This window comes from Urocitellus parryii, unplaced genomic scaffold (assembly GCF_045843805.1).
Source record: "Urocitellus parryii isolate mUroPar1 unplaced genomic scaffold, mUroPar1.hap1 Scaffold_37, whole genome shotgun sequence".
In the NCBI taxonomy this organism is placed as follows: Eukaryota; Metazoa; Chordata; class Mammalia; order Rodentia; family Sciuridae; genus Urocitellus; species Urocitellus parryii.
In genome coordinates, this window is record NW_027553327.1 from 9,917,074 (window position 1) to 9,941,556 (window position 24,483).

The window sequence follows — 24,483 nt, forward strand, 5'->3', positions numbered from 1 at the left end:
TTTGGCCTTTGCTTTATGTTGAAGTCAGTTTTTTTTTTCTACTGTGACTTAAAGACCTCAGAAAAACACTTTTAAGGAGGAAAAGTTTATTTGAGTGCTCACAGTTTTAGTGGTCTCACTCCATAGATAGTTGCCTCCATTCCTTGGGGCTGGAGGTGAGACTGAATATCATTGTGGAAGAGTATGGTGGAGGGAAGCAGCTCACATGATAATCAGTAAGAAGAGAGAGAGAGAGGGAAACTCCATTCACCAGATAAAAAATAAATATTAAAATTATAAATAACCCCAAAGGCATACTCTCAATGACCCACCTCCTCCAGCCACACCCTATCTGCCTTCAGTTACCATTCAGCTAATTTTTATCAGGGAATTTATTCACTGATTGGATTAAGGCTCTTATAACCCAATCATTTCTCTTCTAAACATTCATGCATTGTCTCATACAGGAGCTTTTGGGGGACACCTCACATCAAAACTATAACACTTAGGTAAGTTAGAGTCAGTAAGGAAAGATAGATCCAAAACACCTTTATTGTTATCAGTTCTTCTGCAGTTAGAGAGTTTCTGTCGTCCTGGAGTAGAGCTGAGTCTTGTGAGTGGAATCAGCTCTTAATGGAATTGGCACCACTTCCTGTAATGAGGCTTTTAGAAGTCTAGTGATCTTATTTTTTCCCCTTTCTGTATTGGGTTAGTTGTTACTGGGGTTAGATTATTACCATGGCTGCAATAGTACTTGAGTACCTGATGAGCTCTGACATTATACTCAGGAGCCAAAAAGAAGATGCTAGTCTAAAATAGATCAAGCCTCTCCTCTTAGGAATTCTATAGAGGTCACTGTGTATTTTAGAGGGTCTAAATATACTCCTCAGAGAGGCATCCTCTTTCCACCTTGTCTCTGGGGTTTAAAGATGTCACTTTTTATTTTCTCCTGAAACTTCATCTGAATTTCCTTTTCACCCTCAAGACAGTGCCTCATTATTTGAGTTAAGTACCAGCAAGTTCTCATTAAAAACCAAACACACCATTGTATTTCTTATTTTGAGCAGGCAAAAGTTTGAAATGAAAATCTGATCCTTGCTTAAGGGTAAAATGTGTACTCAACTTGAAATTGGTCTCTTGTCTATAAAATTCCTGCCCATAAGTTTTTTTTGAATCCATCTCCCCTGCAGTTATTCTCAGACTCCCCTTCCTCTGTCTTCTGACCTAAGAGTGTTTGTGCCTCCTCTCGAGCCATTTATTGCTGTTGAGAACATTTTTTAAGCTACAGTTGTGATGATTTCTTTCCCCAAGCAAGTCCTTTGACTCTCTTTTGTGGGGGAAAATATAGTGAAATCTTCTTAAATGGGCAGACTGTAGCATGGTCTGCTTCTGATTTACCATTCCATTTTTCTTCCTTTTGCACACACCATACACTATCATCAAATTTACCCAATCACTCCTCCTTGAACATCTTTTGTTTTTGGACCTTGAAACTTGAGCGCATGTGATTCTTTTATAAGGGCATTTATTCATAGTCCTAGTTGCCCTTTTCCATACTTCAAGCTTAGCACAAAGGTCATGTCACCCTTTAAATTTTCCTTGATTCCCTCCAGTTGGAAGTATTTTTTACTTCTCTGAATTTTTAAAAAAATTTAATATTTATTTTTTAGTTTTCGGTGGACACAACATCTTTATTTGTATGTGGTGCTGAGAATCGAACCCAGCACCCTGTGCACGCCAGGCAAGCACGCCACTGCTTGAGCCACATCCCCAGCCCATTTGAATTTTTAAATTGTATTTATTTTGAAGTCAGGTAATATAATGTCTCCTGCATTGTTCCTTTTGCTCAACATTTCTCTGAATGTGCAAGCACTTCAAAAATAGCTGTCTTGTCTTATAACACTGGTAATATTAAGTACCTTTTCAAAACTTAGGTGATAAAATTCAGATTGTTAATCTTTATGTTCCCCACACTGAGTAAAGAATCTTTTACCTAGTAGTTTCTAAGACAGATGAATAAAACCTATATGAAAACTTTCATTTAGCAAAAATTTTGAGGAACCATGTCAGATGCTAGGAACATAGTGACGAAGAGTGTTGATCTAGTCTTTGCTTTCATGGACATAGATTCTAATGAGTGTAGCTATTTTAAATATTTTATTATACACAAGATATTAATGACAAATAGTGGATGTGTGGGTTATCAAAAGCACATATATATATATATATATATATATATATATATATATATGTATGTGTATACACATATACTAACTTCTATGTCTCCCTCTTCCTCTCTCTACTTCTATGTATAATAGGGAACTAATAGGTGAATAGAAAAAATATGTACTGTGAAAGAATATTCTCGATAGAGGGAACTGCATGACAGCATTTTTGAGATCTGGTGACAAAAATGGGTGGCTTCTCTGGAAACTGAAAGGCATCTGGTGAGACCAGAAAGTACTAGATGAAAGCCAAAATGCAGAAGGTCATGAAAACCATGTTATAAACCAAACCAAACCAAACCAAACCAAACCAAATTAAATAATACTTTATCCTAAGGAGAATAGAAAGCCAATGAAGGGTTCTAAGAGGGTCAAGATAAGATCATATTAGTATTTTTTAAGCAATCATTCTGACATCATCGTGAAGAGTAGGCTGAAGAGAGGGCCAAAGAGATAACAGGAAACCAGAAAAGATGCTGTTCTTGGAGTTAAGGTAACAGAATTTAGTTCAGGCCAGAAAACAATGTCAATGAGTTTGGAAAGAAATTAAAGCCTTCAAAAGATGTACTTGGGTGAGCAAAATATGGGTCTTATATTTCAGCCATGAGGGAGAGACAAGGATCAAGACTGCCTTGGAGGTTTATTTCTTGAACCATTGAGAGGAGAGGATCCAGGATGTTGAAGGAGGGAAGACTGGGAGAGGAAAACTGCAGGCTAATACGTCTTATACATCAAAGTGTGTCTGCTAGGCAGTTGGTTTGACACTTAGGAGAGTGGCCTGGCTAGTTACAGATCAGGGAACCATATGCACATAGGATCTAAGTAAAGCAATGGATGTGAGTTCTTCAAGTAAGGAGAATAAAGAGCAGAAAAGAACCTAGGCTAGGAAAGAACACTGAGATTCTCCAAGTTTTGAAAAGCATGGTAAGGGGAAGAGAATCCAGAAAGAAAACCAAGAAGAAACAGCTAATGGAATACCAACCAACCTCAGGGAAAATAATGTGATGCAAATCAGAGAGAATTTTGAAGAGAGTAGTCACTTGGGTCAAATGCTGTTGAGTGTCAAGTATTATGCAGACAGGAAAATGGCTAAGCTGTTATGGCAAAGACATCCAAATTGATTTTGGCAAAAGTGATTTCAGTGGCCAGAGTGTATGGAACCAGTAGAAATGAGTTGAGCAGGAAGTGAGGACGGTGATCATAGATAACTCTTTTTAGAAGCTTTGTTGTGAAGTGTTGGGGAGCCCATAGCCTATAGTTGTTCTTGGATTCATTAGCTTGCTTGCTTATTTATTTATTTAAACAGGAAAGGAGCTAGAGGAGAGAAACAGGGGTGTGGGGTGGTGCGGGGCAGAGAGGAGATGAATAACAACATGTGAGAGAGAAGATAATAAAAATGAGGAATTCTGAGAAGGAAGGAGGAGATAGAGCCAGTGTAGAGTGAAGGTATAGGAGGACATAAATCCTTCCTTTGAACACAAGGGGGAAGCAAAATGTTGGAAGGACAGTGAGTAAGCTTATATGTTGGAGAGCAGGAAATTCACCTCTGGTAACTTTTACTTTGTTTTGGAGTAGGAGTAAAGTTTATCTGCTTTGAGACAGGAGAGTATAAGATCAAAGAGAGAAGAGAATCTACTGTAGAAAATAAGAGAAAAGGCATAGATTGTAGGAAGTGCTGAGCATCCTCTGGACATTGGCAGCTCTGTGTTAATCACGGTGGCTATCTATTCACTTGTGATGTTTTCTAAGTGTTCCACTACTCAGGGGAGTGGTGTTTTAGGGTCCAGTCTGATTTCCAGGTACACAAAGAAGTTGAGGGAATTTTTAGTAAGGTTGTTAGGAGTGCCTCACAGAATCACTGAAATTTTCTCTTTTACAAAGACCGGGTTGTGGCAATCATAACCATCATCTAGCCCAAAGCACAGTATTTGTTCACTACTACTACTACTACTACTTTTCTTCTTCTTCTTCTTCTTCTTCTTCTTCTTCTTCTTCTTCTTCCTCTTCCTCTTCCTCTTCCTCCTTCTTATTCTTATTCTCCTCCTCCTCCTCCTCCTCCTCCTCCTCCTCCTCCTCCTCCTTCTTTTTCTTCTTCAGCTGCTGACACCTGTCAACTTCACTCCTTGGAGCAATTCCATCTTAAATTGTATTTCTTCTGGTCTCTTCCTTTCACTAAGTCAAGGAAGGAGAAAATTTATGAATTATGACATTTGAATGCACTGTGTCTTCATCAGTGAGAAGCAGTGGAACCAGAACTCCAACATATTAGGATAACTGAGACTGTGTGGAAGCCCAGTGATCTCATCACAAGAAAGAGCTTAAGTAAATTCAGTGTCATCATTATTACAAAGTGCTAAGGATCTCTCCTTGACTCAGGATTAAGCAATAGCCCTCTGCAATCATGGACACTTCATAAGCAGTTGGGTAACATTAGACACGAATCTCTTATCTTACTGCAGTGAGCATATGTTTTTCTTTCCTATAATATGGTAATGTAGTAAGTCCCTGGTAATAGAGCCTCAAGTTCTTACTCAGAAGGTTTAGCATCTTATTTACATAATAAGCAAGGAATTCTCCTTCATATCATGTCAACATATTAATGTATGTTTTTTGTCACTTTCTCAACTATCATATGATATTGCTAAATACTTAGGAATAGAAATACAGAGCTTAATTTGAAATTATTTTATGTCTTTCCACCAGGTAAATATTTACCAAAGCCTGTTTATTTCAAAGAGATACTTGTGCTTTGTTTTGCCTATGATCTTTATTTTTACATTGTGCCTTTTAAAAAAACTCAGTAACTAAGCTAAATATGGCATATATTTTGTTATTTCTTCCATAGCATATGTTTTCTCTCTCTCACATCTTGGGGTTTTGTTGTGAATATACATGATCTTTGCTTGTCTCTTGGCAAAGATTAGAATATCTGGGATTGGTGCTAAATTCCAGGATTCAATATTTTAAGATTTTGGACTTGAAGTAGGAATGCATGCTATCCAAAATAAAGTATTTTCTGATCATAACAAAGGCCTCAGAATAGGAAAGAGAGAATTGTTGTGGCTCATTAATTTCTTTGTTGTCACTCTTCCATGTAATTTCTTAGGCACAGGTCTGAAAGTGTTTTTTAATTTAAATCAATAGTTTAGAAAAAAGACAATTGTGTTAGACTTTCAATAATTCTAGCCTTCCTGTGTAGCACAAGGCTAAATTTATAATTTTTTTCTTTCAATATTGTGAAGATGATTTGCTGGAAGATGTCATTGGACTCATTGACTGAAAATATTTTCGTAATTGTTTAAATGTAGGTGCTTTAGGGATTACTCCAACAAAGAGCTATTGACCATGTGGTTAATTTAATTAGGTTTCCCTGAAAATTCACAAACAAAATGGATCATATTAGATGGATGGATCTTACTAGATGGATGTATAGATAAATAATGACCTTGCATTTTATTAATATAGAGATATGATCTTGGAATCAAAGTGCTACAGATTTCTGAACTCAAACATCCCCTAGATGCTTTGCTGTGTCTTGAAAGTGATGAAATATTGATGTAGGAGGATTTCAGAACAGGAGGCTTGAGCTCTATTCAGTAGTATGCACTCAGCAACCAAAGTCATTTTCCTTGGTCCTCTCTTGCTCAAGGACATGGCTGCTGCATTTTGTATCTCTTCAACCTACCACTCAAAGTTTTGAAGACCATTGTGAAGACCATTGACTGCTTTGTCCTTTATAGAATCTGATCTTTCTTTCCTGCCCAACTCCAAAAACGCCATTCCTTTTGTTCTTTATGTTTGAATCAATCCATCATCCCTGTCACAAGGCAACTTGTCTTTTTATGTAAGAAATAAACAGGCTGGGTGTGGTGGTGAATACCTGTAATCCCAGTGGCTCTGGAGGCTAAAGAAGGAGGATCACAAGTTCAAAGACAACCTCAGCAATGGTGAGGTGCTAAGCAACTCAGTGAGACTTTGTCTTTAAATAAAACACAAAAAATGGGACTAGGAATGTGTTTCAGTGGTTGAGTGATCCTGAGTTCAATCCCCAGTATCCTGGCCCCACCTGCACCCCCCCACCCCCCAAAAAAATCCCTGCTTCTGTAATTAGTTCTATGGGGCTCTTCAAAACCTCTCTTTACCTCTGCCTTTTCTTTTTGTGAGACTGGAAATAATGGATTGTGTGTGTGTGTGTGTGTGTGTGTGTGTGTGTTGTCTTTGGAACTTTGATGACTTTAGCTAAGTCATTTAAATTCATTCTGCTTCTATTTTGAGAAAAATACTAGTGTTATATCCCCAGTGAGTGTATCATGAAGATTAAATGAGATAATGCATATAAAATGTTTTAAACAGGGCTGCCACATTAATAAGGTTGTATAAAATATTTTTGGACTAAAGGAAATATTTATATTCTCTGTACATAACTGGCTGGATCTTTTTAAAGCTTTTCCATGTGCTCAGTTCACTCAGAATATAAATCTTTTAGTAAGGACTTATAGAACCCTCTAGATAATAGAGAATAATGAAAACTTTGTCATCCATTAGAATCTTTTAAGGAACATGGATTTCATCTCCATTCTTGGCTTTTCAAATTTCTATATCTTTTCAGATATGAGATGCTATCAAATTGTTGGTGGTTGTTGCTGTTAATGTAAATACCAGCTAAGTACAATTATTTTTGACACTTAGTGCACGGCATGCAGTGAGCCTGGCATGCAGTGAGCACTCAACAAATATTGTTGTTACTATTTTTATTACAGCTGTTGTGTTATGTGTGATGTTTCTCTTTCCCCAAATTTAATGATTAAAATGCACTTAAAAATAAGGTACCAAATGCCTTTTAAAACATTTTAGGATACAATTATTAACTAAAGGTCAGTAATATTATAGAGATCCTTGTGTCTGTATCACTTAAAATTTACACTTTCATAGACATCTTGATATTTGAGATGAACTTTTAAAATTGTATAAGCTAACCAAAAGTGAAATAACCTTCTGAGATTTTTTACTAAAATATTTTTTAGCACATCTGCGAACGTTTTCTAAAACATTTACATAAAGATTTAGAAAGAAAATTCTATGTGTTAAATTCTCAAGAATAATTTGAAAACATTAAAAACCATAATTAGTTCTGAAAAAGTTTTGACAGCTGCTTGTTGGATTCCTTTACATTTATATTTTAAAAATGAAAAACTTTATTCTAAAGGAAAAAGAAAATCTTGAGTAAAACCCTTGACCATTTAACTTTCCACAGGTATTTATTAAAAAAAGGCCGGTTCTGCAGAGCAAGGTTTTTCATTGTGTGCTTATTGAAATTTATAGTAAAAAAATTAAAATGTATTAAGTTGGGGCTCAAAGATATTATTGCTAAGATTCCTTCATTTGGGAAATTCGTAAATGGTTCTTTGCACTCGATATTGATAACTGAGATTTGAGTTAGAATTTAAAAAAAATAATTCAAAAAGGTCATTAATGTGGCCTTGGTCACAAGACCATTTTCCTAGACTTTTGAGATACTCTTCCTCCTTGAAAAATACTTTTATATTTTTGTACTGCTTAAAGTGGTTTTAGACTATGATTGGAAGAATTTATTCATAACGATTTGTATAAACATCCTGGCAGCGTCATACTCTCTAACTTGGCTTGTCATTTGCATCTCTCCCCTTGTTCCACATTTCCCCAAGGTGTGAATCAGTGGACTGATACCGCCCCTGAATTTGGAGTGGGTAATTTAACATAGTTCCCAAGAGTTAGGCTGGAACCTGAAACCCAGTAGTAAAACACGGGGGCGGGATTAACGCTCAGAGCTCAACCCCCCTCCAACTGATTGGATGGGACCAAGTGGGTGGAACTTCCTGATCCTGCCCTCGAGATTCTGTCGCTAGGGACGCTTTGGCCAAGGCAACCGCGATGGATCAGGACGAGGCGTTGATGGCCGTGGACAATATTGTCACTCAGTTCAACACTTACGAAGATTTCCTAGACTCGCAGATCACTACCGTGGACTTGTACTACCTGGAGGTAAGGGCAGCGGCGCGGCAGAGTCCGCCGCCTTCGCGTCCCTATGTCCTTCGGCGATCGGACGCGTCGTGGGGTGTTCGCCCCCTGGCGGTGGACCGCGCAAACGTCAGGCTCGGGGGCCGCGGGGTAGCCGCAGAGAACACCTGCCGAGGTGAGTCGCAGATCCTGCCTGCCCTGCAGTGCCCTGTCCTGGCGGAACTTGGGCCTCTCGAGTCACCCAGCGCAGAGACTCACGCGTGCACGTACGCATGCAGGGGACTCTTGAATTTCTGCATCTCGGCTTTCTGCTTCCTCCTGACCCAGTCCTGTTCCAAAGTTACTTTGAGAAAGGTGGGTTGCCGAGAGTTTTAACTCAGAACAACGACAGTTTCGCTTTCCTTTGTTAAAGTAGCAGAAGACAGTATGTTTCCAGGACAACTGGCAACACCAACCTATTGCATTTGATATTATTTTGGGTATTTGGGTCCTTGAAACACCTGCTCCCCACCTTACCGTCATCCCTACTAATCGCTGGTAGTTGTGCCGGTATATTCCTGTCTCTGTGTTATACAGTTGATAATCGCGATTAATGCTGATAGTAAAAATGCAAGGGGAAAAAAGTGCGAAGCCGGACTTAATGGGTTACACTCTTCTGCCCAGCATCCCATCCACTCCCGCTAAAGGGAGGGTGGTGCAGGACACAGTTCCTGTCTGGATCGAAGAAAACCCGGATGGGCGGGAAAATCATGGGCTGCACTAGGTCTTGTGAAGCTGGGAGATGGCCAGTGAGTCCCTCAAACCCTAATCTATTCCTAGCCAGTCTTCCCCAACCCAACAGATTAAACGGGTAGTAAGGGGATTCAGCTGTCCTGGAAGTGATGCAGAACCGCCACCTCCCAATTAATGGCAGAGAAAACAAGCGCCACTATGTGGCGCCAAAGCACATCAAGTCTGGAAAAAACTTGACCCCTGTAACCAACTCTCCACATTTCTAATCTGGAATAAGGTAATTTTGCTCATTGAAATTTTTGGACTCTCCAATTCGGATGGGTGGAGTTTCACTTAAATGTGGACTACAGATTTGAAAAGTGCTTATCCTTCAAAACACATTCATTTGGTAGATATGAAAATAATTTTAAGGGAACAGAAACATCTAATTCTAGTACCTGTGCCCCGAACAAGTTGTGGGACACCTTGGACAAGTGATTTGTTCTTCCTGAAATTGTCTGTTTTAAAAATAAATGTAGGTGGGATTTCCAGCACAACTCTTGGATATTTCTTGGATATTTCCAGCACAACAACTTTTAAATATTTTATATAGATAATATTTTAAAGTCTTGAAAGTCAGTTTTATGCCTTGCATCTGAGACACTGAAATGAAGGGCAAAAGAAATGCTTCTAAACAACGTCTGAATTCAAATTTTTGAATGTTTAAATAAACAAAAGTTAAATGTACACAATAATCAACTTGATAGAAAAAAATCATCTTTGTAGCATGTGTGAAACATTACTACACTTAAGCCTAGTATCACTGAGAAATGTTTCAGTTTTTTTTTAAACTGTTACAGTTTTTCATGAGAGCAAAAAACTAAAAATATTGTTATTTGGAGGGGAGAAATTAATACTTTGTGTTTCATCAGTCAGAACTTTAAAAGTCTCCAAAATGGAGGATGGTAACTTGATTTGAGGAGAATTATAAATTTATTTTTAAGTTGGTATTGGTTAGCCATATGCTTATTGTACTTTAATAAAAAGTGAGATGAAGATTTAGTTGAACAGTGATACTAAGGCAGGAATATATGTATTAATTACAACTTTTAAAGTGCTATTAGCTCTATTTAAATTCTCAAATACTTTTTGTGGATGCAAGTTAATTGCCTACTTAGAACACACAGAAACAAGTGGACTCCTCAGAATTCCTTCAACTGTATGGCGAGCATGTGTCATGAGTTATGAATTATGCTTTGTGAGGTAATCCTTGTCTCCCTCCCTCGTCAGCAATTGACTTTGGTTTAATGGGACAATTTTGAAAAACAATTTTTTAAAAAAAATCAACAAATGAAATTATATGTACTTATCATGTACAACGTGTTGTTCTGAACTATGTAGATGTCATAAAATAGCTAGAGCTAATTAACAAGTATTACCTCACATAATTATTATTTTTTGTGATTAAAGCACTTAAAATCAACTTTCTTAGCATTTTTCAAGAATACAGTTAGTACTATCTACTCCTTTATTGAGTAGTATATTCTCCCATTGCCAAATTTTCAGTTAGTTGCCATAAAAATTAGTAGCAATGATTCATTTAAAATTGCCATGTTATCTGTGCTGGATCCTGTGTCTGTGTTCCTGGCGGTTGATGTTGGTGGACATTAATCAGGCCCTTTGGCTTTAGGTAGGTTTCAGACAGCAGGAGATACCAGTAGTAGATCAGAGGCTGGGTGAGAGTAGTTAGAGGATTTATTCCCTGCCACCTCCCTATTGGCTGTGGTTTGGAATTGGCTGCATTCCTTATGTTTGGCCAGCCTCTCATTCCATCAGCTCCAGCACTCTTTCCAGGGTCTGGCAGAACTCCCCTGTTCTAGATATTGCTTCCTCTCCCATCTTCTTTTTTGCCTAGTGGTGTTAATGGCTTCCCACTGTTGCTAACCCAAGGATGCTTTCTCAGTCCATGCTGATTTTTATGAATTCTGTTCATCTTTTTGTAAGTAAATTATTTTATCTTTTAAAATTTTCCCTTTTCAGTTTGCCAGCTCTTTGCTGCTGTGAACCTGACCTCTTTGTAATCATTTAACTTCTCAGACAATGATAAGTATACAAATACACTTATCATTGTGAATATAATAAGTACTATGTGGCTTTTTTTTAGCGCGAGAGAGAATCTTTTAAATATTTATTTTTTAGTTTTTGGTGGACACAACACCTTTATTTTATTTTTATGTGGTGCTGAGGATCGAACCCAGTGCCCCGCGCATGCCAGGCGAGCGTGCTACTGCTTGGGCCACATCCTCAGCCCCAAGTATTATGTTTTTAATATGATACTTGGTCAGAAAAAAATCAGGGGGAAAATACAGACTGACACAGGTTGATTATGTGATGAGCTGGAGGATGGGAAAGGAGGTTCAGGAGGATAAAAGAAGCTCTTTATTTAATGCAGACCATGCTTTGCTTGTTTTACTAGATAGCAATAAAACATTCAAAGAACTTTACACAATATCAGCAATTAGGCTTATCTTTGCTAACCCAAATAACAATATTTGTTCTGGAAATTAGTATTATCTAACCCAATTAAACTAATCCCTTAAATCAATATACAAATATTTGAAAAGCTTTGGCAAAATTATTATATTACAATTTTCCAAGTTCTTTCTTGGTAATCTTTCCATTTGACTAAACATAGTCCCTTCATTTCAGTGGCTGCCTCTGACCACTGGAAAAATATTAGTCCTAGGTGAATTTCTTTTCTCAGGTAAGGGATACAGGGATGTTATAGAATTATTTTAAAATTTCCCACACAATTGGTTTCCACTCATGATTAAATCATTTACTGTTTTAGTTAAAGCATTATCTTTTAATTATTTAGAAAATAAAATCTTTTGTATATAACCTTAAAATTATTTAGCAGATATTGATTAGGCAAAACTCTAAGGAAAATACAGTAACATAATTTATCATGATTATATGTTAAGTCAAACTAACAATCATCCATTGTATTTTTCCATTTTTATTGCACCAAAATACTGTTCCCTATGAAAAATCTTAATTCATATATATTTAGAATCATGTACAGTCTTCTGTTTATCCACTGGGGGAAAACTGGGATTTACATTAGCTTCTCTCCATTTAAGAGAAATCTTAAATTTTTCCTTCAGTAAGTTCATAGCAGTACTTTACTCTGTGTAAAAATATCTAATTTCCTCATGCATATGAGTTCTTTTGATTAGAGGCGAAGTAACCAAGAATACTGTATTCTCAATACTTCTAAAATCTTATCATAATGGTAAAGTTAAAATATGAAGAACCTGATGACCTCCTCAGTGTCTCAGTTTGTATTGCAAACAGTTTCCTAACATCTATATTCTGTGTATTTACAGCAAGTTCTATTCAACTTTTATTTACATTGACTTCAGAAGCTACAGGTAGGATGAGTGGAAGTAGGAAGGATTCACAAGTAGAGTATGCAGAGTGAGACAAGAATGGGGCTTATGACAAAATGTGGAAGAACAACCATTATTTGAGGCATGAACATGGAAATGGCATGCACAAAGGAGAAGGAGAAGGAGGGGGTCAGAAAAGTGGGAGAAAATCAAGGAGAACAGGATGATCCAGAAGCCAAGAGCAGTTGGAGAGCAAAATTTACACAAAAATAAGGGAGTGTTATTCCTGAGAATCTGAACATAAAGGCAGATGGAAACAACCCTCCACAGCTATAACAACTGGAAAGCATCAGCATCCATGCAGGAGAAAAGCCAAACCAAACAATGGGAATCTAAAGGGTCCCAAACCAAGAATGCTGCTTAAAGGACAATAAGGATTCAGTGGAAGGACAGTGGTACAGTTTGAGATGAGCAGCTGACTCTGAAGGGGCTTTGGCCATCCATCAATAGATGAGTGCAGAGGTTCCCAGATGCATATAAACAAGATGGATAGTCTGCTGCCCTGGGAGCTTTTGAAACTACCTCCCATTTTGGTTGGTGCTCTACAGTGCTGAAGGGCTGCTAGAAGTGGAATCAATATTGAGAAGGATACGGATAGTAGAAAATTTGAAAGAGGAGGCTGAGGTGAAAGTGAGAGAATAAAAGAATTTAAAAAAGAAAAGAAAATATCAGAAAGCAAGTGCCATATTTTGAAGGAATATATTGAAACAAAATGAAAGCAAAGTTCTGTGAGCCATATCTTCTGAAAGTTCAGTGAAACTGGAAATGATCTATGAAGAAGAATTGAGGTCAAAGCTCATTTAAAATTACTGTGAGAATGAGAAGCAGAATAACACCCTCTAGACAAAGGAAGCAGATCATAAAGACCCGTGTACAAAGCTGTGACTTTTATTTCGAATCAAACTAAAGGCATTGAGAAAATGATATACGTAGAAAAACTTCAAAAGTAATGGGACAATTCAGGAAAGAATTAGGAGCCAAAGGAAGTCTTTAGAAGTGAAAACTAAACTAAAAGAAATGGAAGAATGGATAAACCCCACAGGAGATATCATAAGTAAATAGAAGGTGGAAAGGAGGAAATTTTAAAAATATTAAAAATATGAAGAAAGAGATAAAGAATTTAAGCAAAACTAATAATTATTGAAGACAGAAGATCAAGTACCTGTTAATAGATGTCCTTGAAGAAGTACTTCAAATTTGAGCAAGGAAACAGAACAATATGAAAAGTATAATTCAAGAAAAACATTTTGAAATGAACAATGTAAGAGATTTAAAACTACACATTGGGGGCTGGGATTGTAGCTCAGTGGTAGAGCGCTTGCCTAGCACATGTGAAGCACTGGGTTTGATCCTCAGTGCCACATTAAAATAAATAAATTAATTAATAAATAAAACGAAGTTACTTAAAAAAAAATCTCTACATTGTCTTAACACTTAGTATCTGACAATTTTAACCCAGTACGACCAATGCCAAGACACATATTCTAGTAAAATTATTTGAACTACATAGAAAAAATGTCATGTAGATATCTAGGTATAATTAGCAAGTGACTTATAAGGCAAGGCAAATGAAATAATCAGACTTTTAACTAGCAAAGGTTTTATACCAATGCAAATTGTAATCACTTGTTTAAGATACGCAAGGAAAGAAAATGTGACTAAGGGATTTTATGTCCAGCAAACCAGACTTTCAGCTATGAAGGAAATAAATTGTTATCAATATGTGAGAACTCAGTTTGATCATGGGTTCTTGTTAGGTAATGTGAATGAGCTTCAGACAACCAGTCTGACTAAGAGGTATCAACATAAGGACTGGTAACATTGAGCATTCACAACTGCTAATGTTACACAAAGGGACACATTGGAGATTTTAGTGCATGAAGGAATAGAACACCATTAACAAATTTTCTAAAGACATCAGAACTAAATCCAATCTTGTCCTTGTGTCCAGTTGCTAATTTTCAAGACATTTAGCAAGACTGAGGAACATACTGACCTGTACTATGAGTAGGAATTCAGCAAAACCCAGAGGGTGGGAAACACTACTGAAGGAACTGTACAGTTCTTCATTGGCTAGGAAATGAATAGGAACAGTGAGAGAGGCAAATTAAAACAAATATTTATGAATATAATGTGGAATAATCAAATTAATCAAATTAACGTAACTATTACCTCAAATATTTTTATGGTGACATTTGAAATTTTGTCTTAATAACTTTGAAGTGTATAATATATTGTGTACTGTATTCACCCACTATAAAATATATCTTAAAATATATTTGCTTCTGTCTAATTCAAGCTTTGTACTCTTTGACAACCATCTCCTTACTCTCTCCTCCATCCCAGGCCTCCCAGCTTCTGGTAACCATCATTCTCCTCTCTTTTTTCTGAGAGTCTGGCTTTAAATCCCACATGGAAGAGTAAACAAATGATACTTGTCTTTCTGTGCATGGCTTATTTCATTTAGCATGATGTTCATCAGTTCTTCCATGCTGTTACAAATGACAAGGTTTTTCTTGTACAGGTGAGTAGTATTCCATTGTGTATATATACCACATATTTTTATTCGTTCTTTGATAAATGCTTATGTGGTGGATTCCCTAACCTGGATATTATGAATACCAGCAATGAACATTTGAATGTAGACCTCTCTTTGACGTAGTGATTTCAAATCTTTCGGTTAAATAAGAAGAAGTTGGATAGCTGGATCATACAGTGGCTCAAGTTTTAGTATTTTGAGGAACCTCTGTGTAGTTTTCTCATAATGGCTACACTAAATTCATTCCAACCAAGTAAGTGCAGGTATACATTTTTGCACATCCTTGGCAGCATATATCTTTTATTATTTTTATAATAGTAATTCTGACAGATGTGAGGCGATATCTCATTGTGTTTTCAGTTTCCATTTCCATAATGATTAGATCTTGTAAGTGGGAATTTGTTGCTTTAATATTCCTTTTTACCTTTTCTTTTACTGGTTCCCATAGTTTTTGATATGTTGTGTTTCCATTTGGTCTAGAGTAGAATCCAAGTCCAGTGTTTTATTATTTATTTTCTGTGTGGATGAACTGTTCATTATTGAAGAAGGGGTATTTAAGTCTGCTACTTTTATTTTATTGCAATCTAACTTTCCTTTAAAAGCTTTTAATATTTGCTTTATATACTTAGGTGCTTCTATATATATAATATATAGTACTTATATTTATGATTATTATATCTGCCTGATGAATTGATCCCTTTATATCATGCTCCTTTTTTCTCATTTTATAGTTTTTGACTTAAAGCTGTTTTTCTTTTTTCATATACAGAAGAAAAGCTACTCTTGCTCTCTTTTAGTTTTCGGTTGCATGGCATATCTTTCCTAGCTAGTTGTATTTCTTAGCCAGTTGGTAATTCATCAGTTGGACAATGTTTTGTGAGAGGCTCTTTGGTTAGATGGAATAGCTGATCTGGATGGGTGGGGACAGCTGCCATGTTCAGTAGAAATACATGGATGTGGTTTGTCTTTCTTCTTATATAGGTCCTTGTGATGGGCTTTGGGGCTTGCCTGATCACTACTTAAACTCCTGGGTGTTGCAGATGTAACCCTTACTCTTTGCTGAAATTTGCTATGGCTTGTGTCTGTCTTTCTGAATTTACCTTGGGATACAGTCTAAGCCTGGTTTAGAGACTAGCTATCCAAGGATTTAAGCCAGGTAAACTTACCATCACTTCTGGGAGTGACCAGCCCAGTCTTACATGTTGATTGTGCTATTAGCCTACCACTGTGAACTATATGCTGCTTACTGTGGGCTCATACTCAAGCCATATCAATCTCACAGAACTTGCATATTGATTCAGAAAAAGATAACACAAAGTAGAAAACAAAAGACTAATTTTACTTATGAACTGAATGAAAACATTTAAAATGAATTCAGAAGTGTATTGTATTAGTCAGCTTTTTGTCATTGTGATCAAAATACCTGACAAGTACAAGGAGCAAAGATTTATTTTGGCTCATTGTTTCAGAGGTCTCAGTCCATGGTTGGTTGGCTCCAAGGCAGAAGCATCATGGTGGAAAGCTGCGGTGGAGGAAAGCTGATCAGCTCTTGGTAGCAAGGAGGAAAGGAGGGAAGGAGGGAGGGAGAAAGAAGGAGGTGGGGGGGGAGAAAAAGAAAAAAAGGGGGGAAGGGGCTAGGGAGAAGATGAACCATTCCAGCATATGACCTCAATGACCTACTTCCTCAAACTTCCCACCTCCCAGTAGTCCATTCAGCTATGAATGGATTAATTCACTTGTATTCTTCTTGACTTCTGACCAGTGCAATTTAAGGGAAGTGCTATAAATATTTGGAAGAAGTCAGACTGTTGTTTATAAAAAGTAATATGATTATCTACAGTGAAAATGCAAGAAAAATTAGCTGAAGTCCTATAATAACAAATAAATGAATTTAGTAAAGAAATCTAAGATTGAGCTAAAACAACTCAGCAATAAACAATGTAATAAAAATAAAAGACATAAGCTAAACAAAAATGAACAGAGCCTCAGGCACATGGGCTAATATCAGACGCTAATAATATGCATGCAAACAGAGTCCAAAAGGAACAGAGGGAAGGATGGAATAAAATATACTTGAAAGATGATGGCCAAAAGATCTCCAAGCTTTATGAAAAATAAAAACCAAGTTTATTGAATTCCAGGCAAAATAAGCACAAAGAAAACCACATCAAGGAATATCTTAATAAAATCATGAAAACCAGTGATAAAATCTTAAAAGTAACCAAAATAAAATGACACATTATAGAAAAAAATAAAAATAGAAATTACTGGACACTTCTCAAAAACACTGCAAATCGTAAGACGACAGAATGGCATATTGGAAGTACTAAAAGACTAAGAAAGAAAGGAAAGAGAAAGAAAGAGATAAAGAGGTCAACCTAGAACATTATACCTCAGCAAAAAAAGTAAAAATTAAGATGAGATAAATAGTTTCAAAACAAAAGCCAGGGAAATTTATTATTTTAAGTCTATACTACAAGGAACATTAAAGTTCTTCAGGTGGAAGGAATAGCATTTATTAACAGGAAACTTGGATATATACAAAGGAATGAAAAGCATTGGAAAGGCTAAAGGTGAATAAAAATGTTTTATTTCTTAATTTTAAATTTCTTTTGAGATTATTAACTATTTAAAGAAAAAAATAATGATGTATTCTGTGGCTTATCATATGGACGTAAAATACTCTCCATATCTGCAGGATCTGCCATCCACAGATTCAACCAATAATGGATTGAAAATATTAAAAAGCATTTAATCTGTATTGAATTTGTAAGGCTTTTTCTTTTTTCTCCTTGTCTTTTTTTGGTCCTGGAAATTGAAACTGGGCCTCATATATGCTAAACAGCACACATTCTATCCCCCAGCATCAGACCTTTTAAAAAAAATCATGATTCCCTGAACGTTACAGTATAATGACTATTTACAGAGCATTTACATTTTATTAATATTATAAGAAAACTAGAGATAAGTTAGGGTACATGGGAAGATATGTGTATATGCAATACTATGCCATTTTATGTAAGGAACTTGAGCAACATGGATTTTGATATTTGCAAGGGGTCCTGGAACCAATCTATCATGGATACCAAAGGATAACTGTGTGAGACAAAAATAGCATGAAGGAAGGGAGAGGGTAATATTGTAGTGGGTTCTTATATACGTAATGGTATCATATTATTGAAGGTAGAATGCAATATGCTAATAATTCCTATTGTAAATTTTAGAGCAGTTACTGAAAAATAAAACAGACATAACGAATAATCCCATAATGGAGATACATGGAATACTTAAAGAAAAGACTCATTCCAGTAGAAAGACCTCCTCCCCAAATCAAAGCAAATAAAGCCAATAAAAAATAACAAAGTAGTAGGTAAAGACCCATCCACACTGGAAATTAAAGTAAATGTGATTCAAAAGCTCAGTTAGAAGACAGAGGTTATGAGAATAGCTAAAAGTTTCAGATCTATATATGCTGCACCCTTTAAAGGTAAACAACACAATTTAATATAAACATATTGATAGATTAAATAGATTCAAAGTAAAAGGATAGAAAATATGTTCTATAAAAATATATATTAAAAGAAACTTGGAATGACAGTGCTTTAGTGTAATGTGCTTCACTACAGATCTTCAAAATGCATAAAGCAAAATTGGTTAAGAATGAAAAGAAATAGTTATATATATCCCCAATTGTAACTGGAGGTGTCAGTGTTCCTTTTTTTTTTTTTTTGGTAATTGATCAGACCAAACTAGAAGATAGAAAATCTGCAGTGACATGAAAGCCTGGAGAGGATTAGCAATTGCCTTGATTTAATTAGCATTTATAGACTAGTACACACAAAACCAACAGAATGCATATTCTTTTCAAATACACATGGGGCCTATACTGTGTCATAAAACAAAAGAAATATATTGAAAAATATTGAAATCATAAGTCTGTTCTCTAATAACATAATGAAACATAGAAATCAATTATAGAAATAAACCTGGAAAATTTTCAGATATTTGGGTATTAAGCATTTAGTATAAATAACTCATGATCAAAGAAGAGATTACAAAAAGAAAAATAGAAGAGATTTTCATTTGAACAAAATGGAAATGAAATGTATTAGGTTTGTTGGATACACTTGGATACACCTTAAGGAGTTCTAGTGAAGACTTTAGAGATTGAAAAACTTACAGTGAAAAAGAAGAAAAATCTAATAATATTCTTAGTTTCTACTTTGACAGGCTAGAAAAAAGGGTAAATTAAGCCCAAATAAATAAATAGAAGAAAAAAAAAGCAGAAATCAATGAAATGGAAAGGAAAAAATAATGAGATGATCAAAGACATAAAAAGTTGCTTCACTGACAATCAATAAAATTGACAAACTTCGAACTAGACTGATTAGATTACTATTCATCTAAAACATTCACCTTTTCCAAAGTCATACCCTTTCTTAGGGCAGTTCTTATCTAAATTACTGTTTATTATGAGGTTATAAAGGTCTGGTCTGGTCACCTTACATCAATTTAGGAAAACTCTGCAGGGCCAGCCCATCTCCAGAGCTGCTGAGGCCTTGCTGCCCAATCCTGCTTCTTTCAACCTCACAGAATGGCAAATTCCAAGAAACTCTCCAGTAGACCTTTTGCATATAAATCTACATTCCCAAATCTGTTTTCTAGAGAACCTACCTCTAACAGGTTTATTCAAAAAATGTTATATATTTTTTTAATAGCAGGATGCCTGCTGTTTCAAATTATCTATATTTCCACAATCAATATAAAATACTAGTTGAATATGTCTTGTTTACTAACACTCTCTGACCTTGCTGAGTCAAGCGGTTCCTCATAAAAAGCTCAGGGAAGGTAAGACTTGAAATATATTAAGACAGAGTTGTGGTGGAGTTTTATCCATGGGCAGGTAGAGCAGTATCTGTATTACGTTTGTAATAGTTGAGAGAGCAGAGAGACAATAGAGTGGGACCAGAATCCAGAAACAAACCTTCATGTATTTGAGATGTAAGTACACAAAAATGTATAATTTCAAGTTAGCAGAGAAAGGAAGCAGTCTTCAACAATTAATGTCACAGCTGTCTTTTCTGGAATAAAGAAATTTGAATAAAAATAGAAGCATCAGGCACCACAATATATTTTAAATGCTCTAAACATCTAGGTATAAACACAAAGCTATATAAAGTTACAGGAAAACATTGACCTAGAAAAAAATATTTGCAGATATTTTGCATGCATTTAGTTAATACATTTAATATATGCCCAAAGTAGTTACAAATTAAGAATAAATGACCAAAGGGTTCATTTAACAATACAAAACAGATAATTCAAATAGAAGAAATATACATGACCAATAACATCTGTAAGAACATATGGTGAACCTCACTGGTAATTAAAGCAATACAAAATCAAAATGAATATTCAATAATTTTCACTGTCAGATGAAGGCAAGGAGCTAAAGCCACAGTAGTGAACTACATACAATACTTGTGCACACAGAGTCTATGAAATGTGTAGTAGCTAAAATTTTATTTTATTGTTATTGAATGAAAAGGTGTTCAAGATGCATTATTAAATGTCAAATCAGTAGGCCATGAGAATTTTTGCACAGCATGATTTTGTTCAAAGAAATCTAGCATAACCAATACATATATTAAGAGGAATGATTGAAAGATGATACCCCAGGATGTCAGTGATCATTTCTGGAAAGATAATGGATGACATATCAATGTGTGATATGTATGTGGTATTGAAACCAGAGTTTTGAGATATAAAAAACTCCATTTTTTTTTGCTTTTGCTGGCAGGTGGGGTCTGTGTAAGGCTCTTAATGGCAGGCCATGCCCTCCTGTGTTGCAGCAGACCCCAGCAGTTCACCCTCACTGTCTCATGAATTGGAAGAATGAAACCCACAGACCAGGATGAGTGAATATGAGTGGGATTCATTGAAGAATAGAAACGAGAACAGACTTTTGCAGTGCAAGAGGGGTCAATATGCCAGTTCAGGAATTGTCTGAGTATGCCAGTCCAGGAACTTACATGGACTTGGGTCACTGCAATTTACATGGACTTGGGTCCAAATTTATGCTAATTAGAGTTTCGAAATGTACTAATGCTATTGGCAACTCCAGAGTCTCAACTTCATTCCTCAGGTCTGCCCCACTTCCATTTTCTCACCTTGGATCACAAAGTAGGAGGCTGGTCTATTTTTGCAGGATGTGGGCTGCAGTGCTGTGTGGATTGGGCTTCCCCAGCAGGTAACCATACCATGCCCAGGCCTAGCCGCCAAAGGGTGACAGGCACTCCCAGAGCCTTAGGACTGCCACATCTACATGGCCATCACTGGTGCTTGCCCAGAGAGCTCCAACCCACTAAGGCTGACATTCTGCTGTTCCACCAATCCACTGCTGCTTCTTGGAAGGGAACAGTAAGTCAGCTGTGGGCTTGGTGGCCAGAGAGCTGTGTCAGTATGCCTTAGAGTTTTCTACAATAATCTTATTACTTTCATAAAAAGGGCAAGATAGAATGAAACCAATAGCACCCATTTTGTTGCGAGGTGGGTGGCTGGCAATTAGTGTTCTGTCATAGATTTTGTTTTTCTGAATCCCAGGACAGAAAGTGGAGAAAGAATGTACTGAATTTTAAAACTTTCAATGAACCTTCTGATTTTATCTTCTGTTTCAAGTAAATCCACCTTATAAGAGGCAGAAAATCCTTCTTGATACTGGTAATAGGGGAACTGTTGGCATTAAATGAGACTTTCTTCGTACTCCTAGAAGACATTATTTTGAGGGTTGGGGAAAAAAGTTGGGTTAGAATTTTTAAGTCAAGATTCCCTTTTAAACCTAATTCCACCCCTGCCCCAAAGGAGCATATCCCTGGGATAATCTTAAGCATTGTGCTTCTTTTGAGCTGGTAGTTTTGCTTTTGACTAACTTGCAAGAAGTGTTGTCATGGTGGAGGGATGAATAGTGATTCAACCAGTTAGAGCATGATAATGGTATACAAAGCCACCAAGGCTGACTTTCTGCCTGTTTTCTCAATAGATTTTTGCCCATTTGTTAGCAGAGATTAATTCTTCTGGTAACAAAACAATCCAAATGAGTTTGTGTGATCCAAGTAAGGCACATAAGGATATCAAATGTATTTCAGCTACACAATAAACACAGCAACTTTAATGGTCTCTATTACAGAAACTTTTATATTGAATTTGAGGAATTTATATTCCCATGGAAGAATCCTACAGTATTGATGAACTGAATCCTTTCTATAAGCTTATTAGTAAAATATTTAAGAAAATTTTAAAAATTAATTCAAATAAAGAAAACCATTCACTTTTGTAAAGCAAACCCCAATCTGCATTGTGTTTTCTGTTGAAGGTTAGTTCCACTAGGTGGAGGCATTTGCTCAGTTTTGTGGTTCACACTAACACATATTGCATATTAAGCAGAATATTTCAGAAACAAGCCAAAAGGTCTGGTGGTTTGCATTGGAATAGCTTGACAATGTACACACATTGCTACGTGGATGCTCATAAAGGAAAGTAGCTGGTTCCTAGTATCTATTTTTTTTGGTTTTGTTTAACAGTTATAACCTGAGAAAAGCCATTATAGGTTGAATACAATTGTAAACCAAGCCTCTTAAGTGTCTCATTTATTTGTTAGACACTTTATGCATTCAATAGTGATATATTAATAAAAGGTCTATATTCTGCTTTAATTATTATTTTATATATATTTTATTTAAGATGATGATGAGTATTAGATAAATATTTCTTATATATAATGCTTTATGGCAGTAACTTCATGTAAAATGATACCTCTTCAAATAATATGAAAACAAATATTCTCTTTGAATATGCCATACAAGTGACAAAAATATATGAGATAATTCTTCAAGTAACTGAAATATAAAAGGCCTAAAAATATTATGGGGAAAAATTTTCTTTTCAACTTGAAGCTTTTTGTGGTTATCTTCTTGGGTGTCTACTTTACTGTTTTTATTGTTACCAACATTATATGGAAACAATATCTTTATAGTTAAGTAGGAAATTCATCTGTTCCTCTTTAGCTGTATTTGAAATTATAATATTCTGTCATCAGTTAATTGACTTCAAGGAAGTAAGTCTGAAAAATTGAACTTTGTGAAAACAACCATATTCTCTTTTTGTGCAATTGATTTTTAGTCTTCTATGAGCATTATTGTTTCTAATTTTATTGTTTTAAAGATACTGTATTAATTGTCTACTGTTGGTCTCATAAATTGATTAAAGACCTACAGACTTTTGTCTTCCAACCCTTTAAAGAAAATTTAGTGGTTAACATTGTTTCATTTTTTTTAGTCTCATATACATGGTCAAGGGCAGACAGAATCAGATGTGTATAAATGCATTGTTAGAAAGCTAGCTTTTCATATCTAATAGCTGTGTCTCATTTTAAGACAAAACACTTAATTTGTCATTTAAAACAACTCCTTGGTATACCCTGGAGAAAATATCTCACTGCTCACATATCTATTAATTGATTTTCTCCTTAGGATGAAAGCCTGGCCCGACAGCTGGTGGAGCTTGGCTACCGAGGGACTGGAGAGATAATAAAAAGGGCAGATTTTGAAGCAAGGAAAGCAGCTATAGAGATTGCAAGGCTGGCTGAAAGAACTCAGAAAAAGTAATTGCTCATTTTCAAATCCAGATTTTGTTATATTCTAGAGTCTCTGGAAAAATCCCTTCTCTCCTTTTCTTTTTTTTTTTCCTTTTGGTTTTGCTGTAATTCAGAATAGTTGGCTGGAGCAGGTTAAACTTGGAATGCCCTAAAACATGTGTTTTGCAGATCAGGAACTGGAGGAGCTGTAACTTCTTGCAATAAAGTTACATGCAACTTTGAGCTACTAATTTAAGAAATATAAATACCAAAATGTGATCATCATACCAATAAAGTCCTGTTAAAAAGTAACTCAATATTATTGGTTTTATGCATGTATATACTAAAAATATAGGTGACTTTTGCCCTAGCACTGTTTGTACTTTTGAGGCCTGTAAACATTGACATCATTTATATTCCAACATTTTTCTAAATATTGATTCTTTTACCTATATTAATAATAGTCTTGTTAATGTGACTAATAAAAAGTTATAATAATAAACATGACTCTAATAACATACATTAAGTATATAATGAATGAGAGGTATTCCTAATGTGAACTACACCAGACTGATAAAACAAGTTCAAGAAGACTTGACAAAGTGATCATCTATTTGAACTATTAAGTTGTTATTGTTGAAATGGATACTTATGTAGATATCATTATATTAGTCTTAGAAAGCATCTTTAAAAGTACCTGGTAATTATAACTAGAAATGTCCCCTTTACTCATTATAAATGATAACATTTGATAGATGTGAATTGGTCCTGGGAATGTGGAATTTGAAGTATTTCAGTGATTATTGTGTTTCAGAACCATAGACTATTGTAATTTAGCACACTGACATTTGAGAATGTATTAGTTTTCTATTGCTGCCATAACAATCACTACAAAGTTAGTGGCTTAAAATGGTGCAAATTTATTTATTCCCAGTTCTATACATATAC

The 24,483-nt window shown here is 35.7% G+C and overlaps 1 protein-coding gene across 1 annotated transcript; it reads left to right on the forward strand.

The window, feature by feature from the left end:
• The first annotated feature begins 8,114 nt into the window (after nt 1-8,114).
• On the forward strand, nt 8,115-23,566 carry LOC144252077 (cilia- and flagella-associated protein 299-like). Its single transcript, XM_077794636.1, has 2 exons — nt 8,115-8,225; nt 23,432-23,566. Exons 1-2 carry the CDS (start codon nt 8,115-8,117, stop codon nt 23,564-23,566), a joined length of 246 nt encoding a protein of 81 aa, XP_077650762.1.
• The last annotated feature ends 917 nt before the right edge of the window (nt 23,567-24,483 follow it).

Excerpts from the sequence above, each read along its gene's own strand:
- LOC144252077 (XM_077794636.1), top strand. The coding sequence starts at position 8,115 with ATGGATCAGGACGAGGCGTTGATGGCCGTGGACAATATTGTCACTCAG. Across the intron at positions 8,226-23,431 it reads TGGACTTGTACTACCTGGAG|GATGAAAGCCTGGCCCGACA; the intron begins GTAAGGGCAGCG and ends TTTTCTCCTTAG.